This window comes from Dreissena polymorpha, chromosome 15, assembly GCF_020536995.1.
Source record: "Dreissena polymorpha isolate Duluth1 chromosome 15, UMN_Dpol_1.0, whole genome shotgun sequence".
Taxonomy (NCBI): Eukaryota; Metazoa; Mollusca; class Bivalvia; order Myida; family Dreissenidae; genus Dreissena; species Dreissena polymorpha.
Window position 1 is genome coordinate 61,639,803 of NC_068369.1, and position 17,837 is coordinate 61,657,639.

General features: G+C 37.2%; 1 protein-coding gene across 2 annotated transcripts; it reads left to right on the forward strand.

Annotated features, from left to right (window-relative positions):
- Positions 1-632: 632 nt before the first annotated feature.
- Positions 633-16,190, forward strand: LOC127860419 (uncharacterized). Of its 2 annotated transcripts, none has more exons than XM_052398496.1 (5): positions 633-675; positions 3,448-3,640; positions 12,781-12,866; positions 14,954-15,005; positions 15,790-16,190. In XM_052398496.1, the coding sequence occupies exons 1-5, from the start codon at positions 653-655 to the stop codon at positions 15,919-15,921; spliced, it is 486 nt and encodes a 161-aa protein (XP_052254456.1). In that variant the 5' UTR covers positions 633-652; the 3' UTR covers positions 15,922-16,190. The 2 variants fall into 2 exon arrangements, with proteins under 2 accessions (XP_052254456.1, XP_052254457.1); XM_052398497.1 differs by lacking the exon at positions 633-675 and adding an exon at positions 2,138-2,275.
- The last annotated feature ends 1,647 nt before the right edge of the window (positions 16,191-17,837 follow it).

Here is a 17,837-nt window from a genome sequence, read left to right on the forward strand (position 1 = left end):
GCCTTTTTTAAAGTTCCCGTGATAATATCGTAACACACTTTCAGCTATAGTTCACTATTACTATGACTATGTTTGTAACGATTGTTTTGTATATTACATATTGCAAAGTAAAAAACAATGTATCGTTTTCAATTTTTTTAATTAAACATTGGATACCGGTAAATAATTATATATTGTTCATAGAGATAAATAAAAGATACAACGTAGTTACCCAGGTTACAAATGTTATGTTAAGTTAATATATTACCGTTTTTTTGTGTATTGTTCCAAGCCGGTCAGTTATTAAAGAGGCCGTCCAACAGATTGTGGCTGTATTGAAGTTTGTCATTAAATGCTTTATATTGATAAATTTAAACATTTTAACTATAAATCTCCAGTAAAAAAAACAACAACAAGAATACAATTTTAAAAAGGAAAAAAGACCACTCGACCATCCACGCTCACATTCAGAGCGGATGTATTGTTTAGTGATAAATAAGCAATCCTTGTAGTTTCCCAAAATATCGAATCGCGTCGATACGACGCTTTATCTGTTGGACGGCCCCTTTAAGACGTGTAAGTTAATGCGTTTTACTTTTCACATTGGTATTTAACACTGTGAATGAACAAAAACTGTCACGTGACCACAAAAGTCAACGTCAGTAGTCATTTTATGACAACAAACAGCCGCGCAAGGTAGGTTTTTTTCCAATATCTTTGCTGGTCATCCTCTGACTTTCATACGACCATATGCAGGCAATATGGCATGCATATAGCTTTCGATCGGTATATCACGCGTTTTGTGTGTTGCTCTGGTTTTCGAGAACACTTCGGCGCAAATTTCCATTTAAAAAGCAAACGCCAGTAGTAAAATTACAAAGAGCCAGTGTTCTCGAAAATTAACGATCACAGAACTGTCTATGCTTTACCGGACGAACATACATTACATATGTCTATGCATAAACAAACAAAAATATATACCAGATATTAAATAAACGTTTAAAGAGTGAAAACAAATATGGCAAACGTCAGTAGTACCTTTAGGAATGGCAAACGTCAGTAGCTAAAATATGCAAACGGCAGTAGACCCGAATAAATGCAAGCGTTTAATTTAATGAAACACATGTGAAACAATATAATTTATGCTAATTTAGATTTAAATTAGATATAACAAGTTAAGATTGATGTCATAAATTAATGCACGACATATATAAATTCTGCAACAACAAAAATGAACTAATGTTTTAGTGATATTATGTGCATCTAACAGTTTATAGGTGTCTATTGCAACCGTTGTTGTTTTTTTTGGTGTGTTCACTTCATATACACGTATATTCGTTAATGCAGCATCAACCTATTGAAAAAATATCCCGTAAAGAGAAATATAATGCTTTTAAATATCAACCGTACTTTCGTTTCGACAACTGACGACGGGAATGATTCGATTTACAATGTGAATCTAAATTGAGTTTTATGCAGATTCGTTCATACGACACAAAGACACTTAGTTTGCGAATTTGACTTTTGAAGTGACGTTTTTTGTTTTTTTTTAAGTTCTATATTTTGTTGTTTTTCAATTTCAATTAAATATTCAGAAATTATCAGAAATGTGTTGAATTATTCTTGGTCCAAATTTAAACACAAGCTGTTCAAAAATAAGGGAGCTACAGTGATGCTAGCTGAAATAATTCGCGTTCAAAGTAAATCTGAAGAGTCTGCCAAAGCAAAAATCATCAAAAGACTCTTAGGCGGCAATTTATATTGACTACAGTGATGCGTTAGAAAAGTCTTCAAGTGTATACAAACCATTAATTTAGTTGTACATCTTGGTTATAAAAACACCTACATACACGTATATCAATACATATTATTAGCGGTTTCACCTAATAAGTAAAATGATCACATGAATTTAAACATTTAATAATTATCATTGTACTGTGCAAGGTTTATGGTCAAAAAGTACTAAAGTTTGCACCCACATCTTATTTATGAATCTCGCCGATTGTAATACTGATAAAATGTTAGTCTCTAATGATCGGTTATTCGAATTTTTAGCAATAGAAACAAATATTATTAGATGGTGTAGATACGTACGCTAGTTACTAGTCATTTAGTTTTCTTGAATACCGCTTTTGGTCGTCCATTTTGACTAGTAAAGGTTGTGACGTCATGAAATATCAACAACATATCGTCACGCCATTTAGCGGATTTTCAATGTCGAATGTTAAGCGTTCATTTATAAAACAGAGCAGTGGAGTGGATTTGCATTTGTAATTCTATCAAATAATTATTAAAGGTAAAGATGCGTTTCATTTGATAAAGCACTTAATAAATTCTTAATTCATACGTTTAATAAAATTAAAACTTTTAACGTTTAAGTAATTACAGTTGCTGTCGGCTGTTTTGGCCCCCAATAAAGGCTCATTCGGCCCCAAAGTACCAGGCATTTCGGCCCAATGTTTATTTTAATATATCGTGCCAATTTTGGTCCATTTTTCCGATCCCGTCAGCATGTGTGATGCGAGTTCGGTTGCATACTGGACCACAGGTGGTTAGCGTGTGGCTATAATATTAATTAGTGAAAACATCATTTTGAATGATAAATTATCATATTATAACGAAAAATTAACTTTTCTGACCAAAAAAATCACTATCAAATATATATATATATATATATATATATATATATATATATATATATATATATATATATATATATATAATAAAAGTAAAAACACGTGTCTGGGATTTTAAATATTTAAATATATATTGATTAAGCCAACGCGTTTCGCATAGCTCATCATATATATATATGCAACTCAAAATCACCCGAAAACTGGGTGCATCGCTTTGAACAGCATCAATTGTGGAGCGATTTTACGATCTCGGTCTTATTCAACGCATAAATTTATTGCCTTTCTTGGAATGTATATGTCTTGCAATATTTTTACAAATGCTGGGTCAACTTTTAAGAAAATTAAGATAAAAAAAGTTAATTTTTCGTTATAATATGATTATTTATCATTCAAAATGATGTTTTCACTTATTAATATCATAGCCACACGCTATTAACCACCTGTGTACTGGACTGGTGGGATTTCCTCCGGGTACTCAGGTTCCCTCATAATCCCAAGACCGAATCAAAATTGAAAATCTTGAGAAAACAAAGAAATAGCTGAAAATTGAAGCTTTAAGTCAAATTTCATCCCAACTTTCGTGAGCCTATAAAGTTAAATACACAGGCCAGAGACTCCTAATTGTATTGAATTCTGCTCCAAATTATGCATCAAAGGGAGGTAACTAAAACAAATTGGTAATCTCTATTCATGATAGACGTACACTATCTAAATAATATAAATTATGTTTTTATATTATAATTCGATTAATAAAATATATATATTGTGATATAAAACTAATAAAATAAACTTATTAATAACATAGAAAATTGCGCTTAAACATTTGGTTTAGAGATAATCAAGGTCAGTCAAAGAGGAAAATGGCTGGACGTTTTGGGCTGGCACGACTCGGTGCTTTTCGAAGGACCATGATAAAGCAATCAGGGAATGATGGTCATCTCAAAGGCGCACCATACGAACAACCCGAAAACTGGAAAGCAACGACACCCGGATTGGATATCAAATCAATTTTGCACCATTCATACGTAAGCCTTCGGTATATTATCAGTGGGTGGGGAATTTCCTATGTCCAGTTCTACACGATTTTGGTTACTCAAGTACTAAAATCGAATTACGCATTCAGACATAAATTAATGGCAAAAGGTTATGCTTCTCAAGCTCCTAATTCATATTTACCACTAATTAGTAGTATGTTTCAGTTGTTCAAATCAATGACAAAGATCGACACAGACAGTCTGAATTTGGACAAACTGAAACTGTTTTTTCGTTCTGACAAAAAACAACTTGCATGGTCATTTGTTCTAACCCCAACCACCAAAGTGCAAGAACAATTACAGGGATTTAAATAGACGCAGAAAACTGCGTTTTGAAGCGAGCTATTTGAAATTTACTCTATTTTGACCCGACCATTTTTTTCTGCCATGCGTCAATTTGACACAGAAAATTTGACCCACGCGTCAGTCATTTGACATCTTGAGTTCCATGGTAATAAATTCCATTATACACTTAATTGAGATTCATGCCCAAGTGAGTATGAGAAACTCCGACTATACATCGAGAGGATACTCCCACCCCCCATGCCAGTGCCCCAGATAAGATGTGTATCTGCGTTTTTCACCCTATTAAAATGTTTAAAAACACGAAGAAATACAATATCATGCGTATTGAAAACACAACCAATTTGACTTTTACTTAAATTCGTCAAATTCGATGCATACAATACAATAGCTTCGATTGAAAATGCTTTTTCTCTTTGGAATTATTAGCGTAATGCGGCAACACGTTTATTTAGGAAGCGCCTGGATTACGGAGCAGGAAAACAGTCAAAGTTATTCAAACGCTGTGGGGACTAGAGTTCATAGTTAAGAAAAGAGTTTGGGCCAAAAACCTTTCTTTGAAGAAGCTGAATATAGGCCGCGTCCCCAACCGAAAAAAACACTTTTTCCCCCTAATTTGACCAAAATTTTCCCGTTGTAAAATACAGATAAACTGCTTTCCACTAATGTCGTCAGCTAGGTACCACTTGTCATTGCTTGTTTTGCCCTTTTAAACCTAGAACAAGCTCTAAGTGGCAGGCGGCAGTGTTGATCAGACACTACCCATTAGTGGATGGCTTCCAGCTACTGGCGTTCCTCCTTAGCCATAGCCAGCTGGAGCTTCTTTCTGCTGCCTGTGATACCTTCTTAATGGCCAGCTTTCTCGCCTGTCCCACTATTCCCATATCCTGGAACATCTTTCCCAGCGATGGTGCAGGAAACCCTCTGCATCCCACTTCAATCAAGTAGTTCCATGCTCTCCACCCAGCCTCTCTACATTCCTGGACGAGATCTTCGTACTTGGCCTTCTTTCTCTCGTGTGCCTGAGTACATCTTTCTTCCCACGGTACAGTCAGCTTTACCAGAATGATCTTCTTTGTCTTTTCGGAGACCATCACAATGTCTTGACGTAGGGTAGTGTGGACAATGTCTGGAAACTGCAGCTGTTTTCTAAGATCTGCCCGTAGTTCCCAGTCATTTGTGCCGTCTAGGATACTCGGATGTCCTCCCTTTGTACCCTTCATTACTGTCCCTGCTGGTACAAAGTTGATGTGCTTTGCCCCAGCATGTACTCGCGCCTTTTTCTTGTGTCTCTCAAGTGTATCAGCTACATCTCGGAGTACCTGACCATGTCTCCAGCGATATCTCCCCTGGGCAAGTGCTTCCTTACACGAGGACAAGATGTGGTCCAGGGTAGCTCTTCCTCCACATAGGGTGCATTCTGCTGTCTCTATCAGCCCCCATCTCTGGAGATTCGCCGGTGTTGGCAAGACGTCATAAACGCCCGGATCAGGAACTACAGTTGAAAAAACTGGTACTTCCAGATATCTGTCCATGACCGTTTCCTCCTTGTTGTCTGCCACTTTGTCCAGCTTCCCTGGCTCCCCATCTGGACTGCTTTCACCTTTCTTGTCTCTTCTTTTTCCTTTTGGATTTCGCTCTGAACAAGTTCTCTTTGGAATGTTGTGGCTGAACTCCACAGTTGTCTAGTGTTCAAGCCGAGTCCCTGTCTACCTTGACAACTTGTTCCCACTATGTCTTGATGTCTCAGTCGACTCTCTGCCTGCTCAACTGCATTGGATGCTGATCATCTTCTTCCAGTTCTGACCTCTATCCCTGCATTTCTGATGCTCATGTCACTAGAGTCTCGTAGGGTCAACACAGGCCTTGCCTTACTAACTTTGTACTTCTCTACGATTGATGAAAGAGGGAGCTGCAACATTCCGGTTCTGTTGTAGAGTCCAATACTTGTCATACATGATGGAAGTCCGAACCATCGTCTCAGGCTCTTGTTTATCATGCTTTCCAAGCTGTCAACCGTCGATGTTGGGATCTCATACAACATTAGTGGCCACAGAAGACGGGGCAGGAGGCCATGCTGAAAAAGCCATGCCTTGAACTTCCCTGGTAGGCCCGTTCCCTCTATCTTTGCAAGCCCATTCCTCAGTTGCTGCCTGATGCGCTCTGTGTTATTTCTGCTATCACCCAGTGTGGTGTCAAACCATTTACCCAAGCACTTGACAGGGTTGTCAATAAGTGATGGGATATCCTCGCCCTGTACCCTGAGTGTTATCTTCTGCCAGACTTTGCCCTTTTCAAGATAAGAAATCTAGACTTCCTTGGTTTGAAGGCCATTCTAGCCCATGACACAACATCTTCAAGGGCTGATAGCATCCATCGAGCTTGTATGTGGGACTCTGTTGTGATAGTCAGATAATCCATAAATCCCCTCTGTGGTGGAAGTCTGATATCTGTCTGGGTCTTCGGTCCCCTTGACTCCCTGTCTCCTGCTTTGATGATGAGATACATAGCGGCGATGAACAGTACTACTGGCACTGTGCAGCAGGTTACAATCCCCTTCTGAAGCTGTATCCAGGATGTTGTAAAGTTCTTTGTTGTGAAGCGCATGTTGATGTTGCTGTAGTAGCTTCTGACAATGCTCTGAATATGTTCTGGTACATGGTGTTTCAGAGCAAACTCTATTACCTGGTGGGGTACCGTGCCATACGCATTTGCTAGATCCAGCCATACAACTGTGAGATCTGTCTTGTTGATCTTAGCTTCCCTGATTAACTGGCTAATAGCGCATGTGTGTTCAATGCAGCCAGAGAATCCTGGAACACCTCCCTTCTGTGCTGATGTGTCAATTTACCCATTACTGGTCATGAATGTTGTAAGACGCCTGGCAACCACTGACATGAAGATCTTGCCCTCCACATTCAACAATGACATTGTCCGGAACTGTCCAATATCCTTGGAAACCTCCTCCTTTGGGACGAAGATGCCTTCTGCTCACTGCCACTCCACAGGTACATCTCCTTTACGCCAAATACTGGAAAAATTCCCCCACCAAAAATAATATCTAAACTTCGTATAAAAGTGAAAACTGTTCACTTGTCGAGCCTTCTATTAGTCTGGAAAAACCCAGATCTGTAAAATGTCTCCTAGCGGGTATTCATATTGGTTGAATATGCCTTTAACTACCTCCCGTATTAATCTCCTAGTGGGATGTGCGTATTGATAGAATTAGTTGTCACTGTTGTGCTTACCTCGCGAATCATGACGTAATTTTGTCATTTGTGACTAATCGGCAAATAAGGGCACGAGCCGAGTTCAAAAGCTATAAATAGATTACATTAAAAGGCTATTACGACATAAAATATTTTCAGTCATGTGGATATTTTTGGAATATTATTGTATCAACTAAGAAATACCGGGTAAGTTATTCCTTTTTGTGCGTTTATGGCCTCTGTTTTCACGTGTTTGATTTATAGCTCTTATTTTTATGCTCCCCCAAAAAATTTGGGAGGGAGCATATAGACGCCGCTTCATCTGTCCGTCCGTGTGTCCGTCCGTGCAAATTTTTTGTCTGGGCTATTTCTCATCAACTAATGACCGAAATTCAATGAAACTTTATGGGAAGCTTCACTACCAAGAGGAGATGTGCCTATTATCAGCGGGTTCTGATTGGATGATTTTTTCACAGAGTTATGGCCCTTTGAAATTTTCCATTAACTGTACACATAGTGCAAATCTTGTCCGGGCCATTTCTCAGCAACTAATGACCGGAATTCAATGAAACTTTATGAGAAGCTTCACTACCAAGAGGAGATGTGCATATTATCAGCCGGTTCTCGTCGGATGATTTTTCTCATAGTTATGGCCCTTTGAAATTTTCCATTGTACATATAGTGCCTTTCTTGTCCGAGCTATTTCTCAGCAACTTATTACGGGAATTCAATGAAACTTTATGGGAAGCTTCACTACCAAGAGGAGATGTGCATATTATCAGCCTGTTCTCATCGGATGATTTTTCACAGAGTTATGGCCCTTTGAAATTTTCCATTGTACATAATAAAGCAATTCTTGTCTGAGCTATTTCTCAGCAACTTTTTACGTGAATTCAATGAAACTTTATGAGAAGCTTTACTACCAACAGGAGATGTGCATATTATCAGCCGGTTATGGGCGGATGATTTTTCACAGAGTTATGGCCCTTTGAAATTTTCTTTAAACTGTACATATAGTGCAGTTCTTGTCCGGGCTATTTCTCCCCAACTACTGACTGGAATACAATGAAGCTTTATTGGGAAGCTTAACTACCTTGAGGAGATGCGCATGTTATTAGTGGGTTCTGGTTAGATGATTTATTTAGAGAGTTATGGCCCTTTGAAATTTTTAAGTTGCTAAACCATCCATTGTATTATTTTGTCCAAAGTTATGCCCCGCAAGACGTTTCCTTTTATCTGAATATATAGTGCAATATTGTGACAAAAAAAAGTTTGGGGAGCATCACCCGTCTCCGACGGTTTCTTGTTACAGCTTGCTTTAGTTTTACGACATACTACATAATTCATACAGAAGTAAATACGAAAACCAACAAAAATGTGGCTACCCAATATAATTTATTTAATGTATCAACTCCATTATCCAAATGAAATACAAATTTCTTATTTTCCCCAAATAAGAAAAAATCACGCTATTTTTCCCCTAAAAAAAGGCTGAGGCCCCTTCCCCAAAAAGGGTGTTTAGGCCCTGGCATCTGACCAAATTTTTTACGACGACATACATGCGTTTTCAATCTAACTTAATTTGTCGCTCATTGTGCATGTATTTGCAAAGCGTCTGTTCTTTCAGGTTCTATTACGATGCAAAATAAAAATTTCTAAGAGAGGTCGAAAGACGTCCGCGCTTGTTGCGCCAAAATATCTGTCGCTCGCTAACTTTTTTTAACCAAGAAAGCAAGAGCCAATAAGTGCCGAATCATTTGTGTTATCGATTTTTTTTCAAGTTTGAAGTTTATATTATGGGCAGTTTCAAGGATTAAACATGTTATGAAACATCAGTTTATTAAAGTTAATTATGATAGTTTACAGTTTTATTGAAGCAATTCAAGTGTGCATCTTCAACATAAGTAAAGCAACAATGATTTTAAAATATGCATGTTTATAACTCATTTCACCCTATTTCAAGAATGAAATCACCCTATTTTTCAAAATCAATGGGTGAAAACCCTATTTCCCGAATAATTATCTGGGGCACTGCCATGCTTTGTTTATCTTATCTCTTTCGATAAATATGTCACCGTCTACAGATTGCGTCCGCACTAACTGGGCACATGCATATGCGTTTAGAACAGTACCTTAGAATTATGGTTCATAATAAAACATTAAAACGAAACTGCGAAAACACTGATGATTTAATTGCTTTGTAAACACAACTATCCCCTATTCATTTACATAAAACACAGCAGTTTCTTTTCGACTGTATTATCAACCGTCAACACTTAAATTCAAACTGCTTTCAGATGTAACTAATCGTCTTGATTAGTTTTTAATTTTCTTTGCTTGGTTACATTTTCAATTGCATTTTAACAGACAATATTAAAATTCATACTGTCTACAAATAACGATGAAGTGAAGCATGTCTCGTAAACCTTTTCAAAGCTCTCAATGATTGATCATCATTCAATAGATTGATAGTACATACATAGTAACAACAAAAGAGCGTGAAACACATACGATTTTTCACACCTTTATTTGCACCAAACAATAGATGGTCAATCTTTAAGTGTCTAATGCCCCAGTGATGGCAAGTCTCTAATCAAATATAATTGAGCAATCATCTCAATGGGGGCTGCCATAAAGCAGTTCAAGAAAAAGCTTGACAACGAAATGAAAGGTTGTAGAAAAAACAGGAGCAAGACTCAGCCGCGCTGTATTGGATTCAGCGTTTTAACGGCATGCGTTATATGAGAATCAGATTAAGAGTGTACTCACTTTCCACATATGAAGATTGATAAGGAAAAGAACTAAATGTTAAAATTTATCATTAAAATACAGTTATTGCAATATTTTTGTGCAGGCTTGCATCATAGAAATTTAACCAGCCTTCATCAGTTTTCTTCATTGAACATTGCTGTTTATGACTTGATTAACCTTTAAACTATTTAGATTAACATTTGATTCTGATGATTTATTGTTATTTATATCACTCAATATAAAGAACACCAGATCTTCAAACATCTCTGACATCGTGTTGATGCAGGGCTTTTTTCCTTCTTTAGCAAGGGCCTAATATAGGATCCTGTCCCCAAGAAAAAGGCTCCTTCCCCTTTGAGAATTTCTTTTAATGATGCAATTTTCCTCAAAGTTAAAGCATACCAGTACGTTGGGAAATTTCTTCTCCTTTTTAGATGTGTCAATAATTATTTGAACAAAATGAACGCTTTCCCCAGATTAAAAAAAAAGGCCCTGCAATATCATGGTCCTCAATGTCTAGTATGATTTCCAAAGCCATATGCAAAATTATTTATGCAAGCAACAAGATTTCATGATTTCCTTATTTTATATAAATTATTGCACACTAAATTTAATCAAGTGATCAAAGTTGCAGTGGTAATTTAACAATACATGTACTACCTCATCCAGTTGATTAGCCTCATTTTTAGAATTCAAGTAAACCACATGTCCCAATAAGTTCTTGGCTCGTTTGCCTTGTTATTTAAATTTAAAACTTCATACATGTATATTGCCAAAAGAATAATTGTTAAAAACAATGATCTTCCGGCTCCACCCAGTTTTAGAAATTACATTTGACATAAAACACTGTTCAATATGTGTCCTTTTGCAAAAGCACTGAAAGTAGATAAACCTTAATACGGTGTTGAATGAGCGTCTATATACCTAGCTTTTTATACGCCCGTATAAAATACGGGACGTATTATGTGAAACCCCTTGGCGGGCGGGCGGCGGGCGGGCGGCGGGCGGAAGGCATCACTTTGTCCGGACTCTAATTCAAATTGTATTCATCCGATCTTCACCAAACTTGGTCAGCAGTTGCATCTAGTTGATATCTAGGCCAAGTTCGAATATGGGTCATGCCGGGTCAAAAACTAGGTCATAGGGTCAATAAGTGCATTTTCAAAGGGGCCACTTTGTCCGGACTCTATTTCAAATTGTATTCATCCGATCTTCACCAAACTTGGTCAGCAGTTGCATCTAGTTGATATATAGGCCAAGTTCGAATATGGGTCATGCCGGGTCAAAAACTAGGTCATAGGGTCAATTAGTGCATTTTCAACGGCGCCACTTTGTCCGGACTCTAATTCAAATTGTATTCATCCGATCTTCACCAAACTTGGTCAGTAGTTGCATCTAGTTGATATCTAGGTCAAGTCCGAATATGGGTCATGCTGGGTCAAAAACTAGGTCAAAGGGTCAATTAGTGCATTTTACTTTGTCCGGACTCTAATTCAAATTGTATAAATCTTATCTTCACCAAACTTGGTCAGTAGTTGCATCTAGTTGATATCTAGGCCAAGTTCGAATATGGGTCATGCCAGGTAAAAAACTAGGTCATAGGGTCAATTAGTCCATTTTCAACAGCGCCACTTTGTCCGGACTCTTATTCAAATTGTATTCATCCGATCTTTACCAAACTTGGTCAGTAGTTGCATCTAGTTGATATCTAGGTCAAGTTCGAATATGGCAGAAAATAGCTTCAAACTATGGCTTACATCAACAGCCTTGTGTCCCTACCATAGACTATCGGTCAACAATAGACTTGATCTTCACGAATATGATAACTGCGCGAACTGGTGTACTTGAAACTTATTCCTCCGACAACAAAGCCATCTGGATTTGGATTTACAATCAGAATGTAAGTTGAATAAAAGCATTTATAGAGACCCATTACCTAAAAAAAAAGCAAAATCCATTTATTCCTTAAAAAGGTTTCAAGTATGTGTTATAGGTTATTGTAACTTACATCATGTCCATTATCATCGCAATTGACCCAGCCAAAATGCCTTATACAGGTTTATGATTATCAATTTAATACACCTCATTTACATTTATCATCCGCTGAACACTTATCGAACTTGATAGCAATAAAAACCGCTATAAGCATCTTATAAAGGTGAATTACAGACAGCCTTGGTATTCATGCTGATATAAAATGTAAAAGCAAACAGTATTTAAACATTCAAACCAAATATTTATTTCAGTTTTTAGGGAACTAATTTCAAGATAAGTAATATCAGTACAGGAAATACTGCCATTCTATACCTATGTAGGTCTAAACAATTATGATTTAAATATTGTGTTTTAGAGAACAAATGAGACTAAGTGTACACTTATTGATATCAATGCATATATATGAATATATCAGTTATATAAGTTGTTGTTGTTTTTTTTGCTTATTTCCAAAACAAATACATCAATCATCAGTGTATCATCTCCAATGGCACACGAATCGGGCGTATATTGCTCCGTCATGCGGCGCTCTTGTTTTAACATACATACATGTAGTTTGGAAACGAATATAACAATACACTTGACTACAATGCAAGCTACTTGCTTGGAATTTTCACTCGATTGACAAATAAATCGAAGTGTAGAGTGAGTTACGTTGAACACATATGTAAACATAAATAATCATTCTTCAAATTCACCTTTTATTAATATGCAAGGTCTTAATATTTTTTATATAAATACTTTTGAAAGCTAAATCAACAAATGAAAACTTGTAAGTTGGTACTAATATAAACAATGTTTTCCAAAAGTGTGCACCTTTTTATAGATCCTGATTGAGCACATGACTTTTTCTGATATATGTTCTATTTTCAGCTTGTTCCTCTTCATTTCTTCACTGGACTAGGAGCTATCTGCGCTGGTGCCTATATAATATACATGGGCTTATATGAGGACACACAGTAAGGGCTTTTTTTAGCTCACCTGAGCCCAACGTGCTCATGGTGAGCTTTTGTGATCGCCTTTTGTCTGTTGTGCGGCGTCAACATTTGTCTTGTTAAGTCCCTAGAGGCCAAATTTATTGTCCAATCTTCATGAAATTCGGTCAGAAGATTGGTCTCAATGATATCTTGGATGAGTTAGAAAATGGTTACATTTGCTTGACAAACATGGCTGCCAGGGGAGGGGCATTTTTCCTTATATGACTATAGGAAATCCTTGGTAACACTCTAGAGGCCACATTTATTGTCCGATCTTAATGAAACTCGGTCAGAAGATTTGTCTTCATGATATCTTGGACAAGTTAAAAAATGGTCACGGTTGTTCGAAAAACATGGCTGCCAGGGGGCGGGGCATTTTTCCTTAAATGGCTATAGTAAAACCTTGTTAACACTTTAGAGGCCACATTTATTTTCCGATCTTCATGTAACTTGGTCAGAAGATGTGTCCCAATGATATCTTGGATGAGTTCGAAAATGGTAACCTTTGCTTGAAAAACATGGCTGCCAAGGGGGGGGGGGCATTTTTCCTTATATGGCTATAGTAAAATCTTGTTAACACTCTAGAGGCCGCATTTATTGTCCAATCTTCATGAAACTTGGTCAGAAGATTCATCCCAATAAAATCTTGGACAAGTTAAAAAATGATGCCCGTTGGTTGAAAAACATGGCCGCCAGGGGGTGGGGCATTTTTCCTAATATGGCTATAGTGAAACCTTGTTAACACTCTAGAGGCCACATTTATTGGCCCATCTTCATGACACTTGGTCAGAAGATTTTTCTTATTGATATCTTTGATGAGTTTTAAAATGGTTACATTTGCTTGAAAAACATGGCTGCCAAGGGGCGGGGCATTTTTCCTTATATGCCTTAATATGGCTATAGTAAAATCTTGTTAACACTCTAGTGGCCATATTTATAGTCCAATCTTCATGACACTCTGTCAGAAGATTCATCCCAATAATATCTTGGACAAGTTCAAAAATGATTCCCGTTGATTGAAAAACATAGCCGCCATAGGGGCAGGGCATTTTTCCTTATATGGCTATAGTAAAACCTTGTTAACACTCTAGAGGCCACATTTATTTTCTGATCTTCATGAAACTTGGTCAGAAGATTTGTCCCAATGATATCCTGTATGAGTTCGAAAATGGTTTTGGTTTCTTTAAAAACATGGCCATCAGGGGGCTGGGCATTTTTCCTTATAAGGCTATATATGGCTTTTGTAAAACCTTGTTAACACTCTAGAGTTCACATTTATTGTCCAATCTTCATGAAATTTGGTCAGAGATTGGTCTTAATGATATCTTGGATGAATTCAAAAATGGTTATGATTGCTTGAAAAACATGGCTGCCAACGGGCGGGGCATTTTTCCTTATATGGCTAAGCCTATAGTCAAATCTTGTTAACACTCTAGAGGCCGCATTTACTGGTCAGATTATTTGTCTCAATAATATCTTGTTATCTCAGGTGAGCGACTTTGGGCCTTTCAGGCCCTCTTGTTTTATTTTGTCTGTCAGATGACGCAGTGTATATCCAATTTATCTGATTACAAAGACATCTTTTAAGATAAATTTAGTTATATTTAGATTTCAGGAACAATTACTAGTACCAGTAGTTACAGTGGAGCTTTTATACACTTATAAAAAGTAAAAAAAAAATTTTTAATTGAAAGAATCTCAGCGTCAGTTTTACACACTGGTGTTCTAGCAATATTATAAAAAAATCTTCAGCATGGCACAGATGATATTCTGTTAGACCCAGGACATACCCAGTACATGAATAAGACTAGACCAGTTTCCCTCACAGCTGGTAAACAAATCTTATGGTCAATCCATGTTCAACCTCATTGTGTTTGAATTGCCAATAATATCAGGGTTCTAGTATTTGACCATTGATAATAAAGAAATGAAGAAATTATCTTCCCTTGGTGGAAGTGTTGTTTAAGGAGTTTTAAGGAGCCTAGTCTTGGACTTCGTATCCACATGTGTATCATAATCAAGAACATTTGTAAATATTTGTCTTATGTTTTGTTTTGTTTTCTTTATAGACTTTTCAAGTATTTCAATCCACCTGATGTAAAGCCAGATGAAAAACTTTCAGTAAGTACATGTCTCGTTCAGACTGTTATAGCTTAAATTGGTTAAACATGCTCATAAAAATGTGACATGCATATTTGTTTACCGTAATATAGCAATATTGCAGCTCTCTAAAATTCTGTGGGACTAAGTGCCTACTAAATAGTTTCATCCAAACAGATTTAATGGAGTCTGAATATTTGGATCTAATTATTTGTGTGTTTCTGTAATGTAAACTCTCACTAAATTTATATACTCTCTTTTATCAAATAAATGTCAACGATAGTTTTCAAAATAAGTATTGCACTTCTCAAACATTTAAGACACTTAATTATTGAAGTGAACAAAGTAAACATAATGGCAAGCTCAACTACAAAATGACTACCGGAAATTTAATTTTGAGGTACAATACTAATATGATTAAGCAAAACACAACATAAATCACTAGTATGTCTATTTCTCAGAGATAGTTGTTTTATGGGAAGCAATTCCTGGTTTGACTGTTATAACATCAAAAAACGTCAACAACTAAAAACAAAAAATTCCAAATGTAAAATGAATGTGTTTTTAACCGAATGACAACATCTTTGCGATAAAATTTTCTAAATAAATTAATTACTCAAGTTTCATGTGATATATGTTATACCTACCAAAATATGGGGTTTGGCTGAATATAAAGGAACCGGATGAAACTATAGGAATGAAGGATTCAACTACGCAAAATAAAGGCCAAGTTAACCTTTCCATCAGGAGCAGAAAAAGTTTAGATTGTATTCTATCATAAAAGCTTACACTGTTGTTATTCCAGTTGTACGAATGGAAGGGTCCAGAGAAGGAGATAGAGCTGTTGGGTGACCGCCCTGAGCTACCTGTGCACCTTCCTAGCCACCGCACCTATGATGTGATCAACAAGCACCAGGTTGGAGCCACCAGCCAGTAGGCATCCAATTACAAAGTGTATGTCGTTAACAACTGTCTGAATTACTGGATTTAAAATCATCACAGTGTTATCCTTCTATCCTGAAATGCTGTTTTTAAGTGGATTTGTTTCACTTACTATAATATTAAGTGTGGTTATGAATTTTGGGAGCTTTCTTGATTCCACTTTATTGAGACAATAGTTTTAATAACAAGTTTAGATTTGAGTGTTTGATGCTGAATTTACTTGTGTATTTTGTGATTTGGTGAATAAAACATTGAAAGTGATAATTCTGAGTTGGTCATGCTACCGTGGTTACACTAGAAATTTGAATATATTTTGTCCTTAATCATTTTTGTTGAGCACCCTTGCAGAAAGCTTACTATAGCAGTCACAATTGTAGAGTGTATGTGCCTGTGGCAGATGTGCATGTGTTTTAGTCTGTGGAAACCTGTCTGCACTTAAACAGAGTTGCTCATCATGCTATTAAAAAAATAACTTACCTCGAATGTTCTCCATGAGGAGACGGTGTTTCATGTATAAAAAAACAAAACACTTATAGCCATATAGGTCAATGTCACACTAAGAGGTCATTACAAATTTTGGTATAATGGTCTTGTCTGGTCTGGAACTTAGAAATTCACCATACAATTTTAAAATAAATTACTTCAAATGTGCATAGTGATAAGACTTTGAATGGGACACTTATATCTGCCTACCTCAAAGGTCAAAGTAATGCATAACTAGAAATGGCGCGGCAGAGGCCGACGCGTATCCCCACGCCGAATGTTTGACCTAGGTGTGCCCCAGGGTTGGTAATGGGGCCATGCATAGCTGAGATTGACCGTATTGTCATAAGAGAAGTTCATCATCAATTAGAAGTGAATTGGTGTAGAAATGAAGAAGTTATAGTAAAAGGCAATTTTGGGTGGGTGTGACATCTGTGGGCAGGGCGCCCCAGGGTTGGTAATTGTGCCATGCATAGTTGAGATTGACCGTATTGTCATAAGAGAAGTTCAGTATCAATTTGAAGTGAATCGGTGTAGAAATGAAGAAATTATAGTAAAAGGCAATTTTGGGCGGGTGTGGTCTATGTGGGCGGGGCCCCACGGTTGGTAATGGGGCCATGCATAGTTGAGATTGACTGTATTGTCATAAGAGAGGTTCAGTATCAATTTGAAGTGAATCGGTGTAGAAATGAAGAAATTATAGTAAAAGGCAATTTTGGGTGGGTGTGGTCTATGTGGGCGGGGCACCCCAGGGTTGGCAATGGGGCCATGCATAGTTGAGATTGACTGTATTGTCATAAGAGAAGTTCAATATCAATTTGAAGTGAATCGGTGTAGAAATGAAGAAATTATAGTAAAGGCAATTTTGGGTGGGTGTGGTCTATGTGGGCGGGGCCCCAGGGTTGGTTATGGGGCCATGCATAGTTGAGATTGACCCTAATGTCATAAGAGAAGTTCAGTATCAATTTGAAGTGAATCCGTGTAGAAATGAAAAAATTATAGTAAATGGAATTTTTTGGTGGGTGTGGCCTATGTGGGCGGGCGCCCCAGGGTTGGGATTGGGGCCATGCATAGTTGAGATTGACCCTAATGTCATAACAAAAGTTCAGTATCAATTTGAAGTGAATCCGTGTAGAAATGAAAAAATTATAGTAAATGGAAATTTTTGGTGGGTGTGGCCTATGTGGGCAGGGCGCCCCAGGGTTGGGAATGGGGCCATGCATGGTTGAGATTGACCGTATTGTCATAAGAGAGGTCCAGTTTCAATTTGAAGTGAATCGGTGTAGAAATAAAGAAGTAAATGTAAAATAACCTAAAAAAATGAGTGATAATTTCTGACGCGGCCCCACCCCAACCGCTATAACTTTTGACCCAGGGGTCAGATCAAAATTCCAAACAGTGCAGGGTCGCACATATGCTCATAGCTAC

Coding starts and splice junctions, on each gene's coding strand:
- LOC127860419 (XM_052398496.1), top strand. CDS start 653: ATGACAACAAACAGCCGCGCAAG. Junction 676..3,447: donor ACAACAAACAGCCGCGCAAG/GTAGGTTTTTTT, acceptor CATTTGGTTTAG/AGATAATCAAGGTCAGTCAA. Junction 3,641..12,780: donor CAATTTTGCACCATTCATAC/GTAAGCCTTCGG, acceptor TTCTATTTTCAG/CTTGTTCCTCTTCATTTCTT.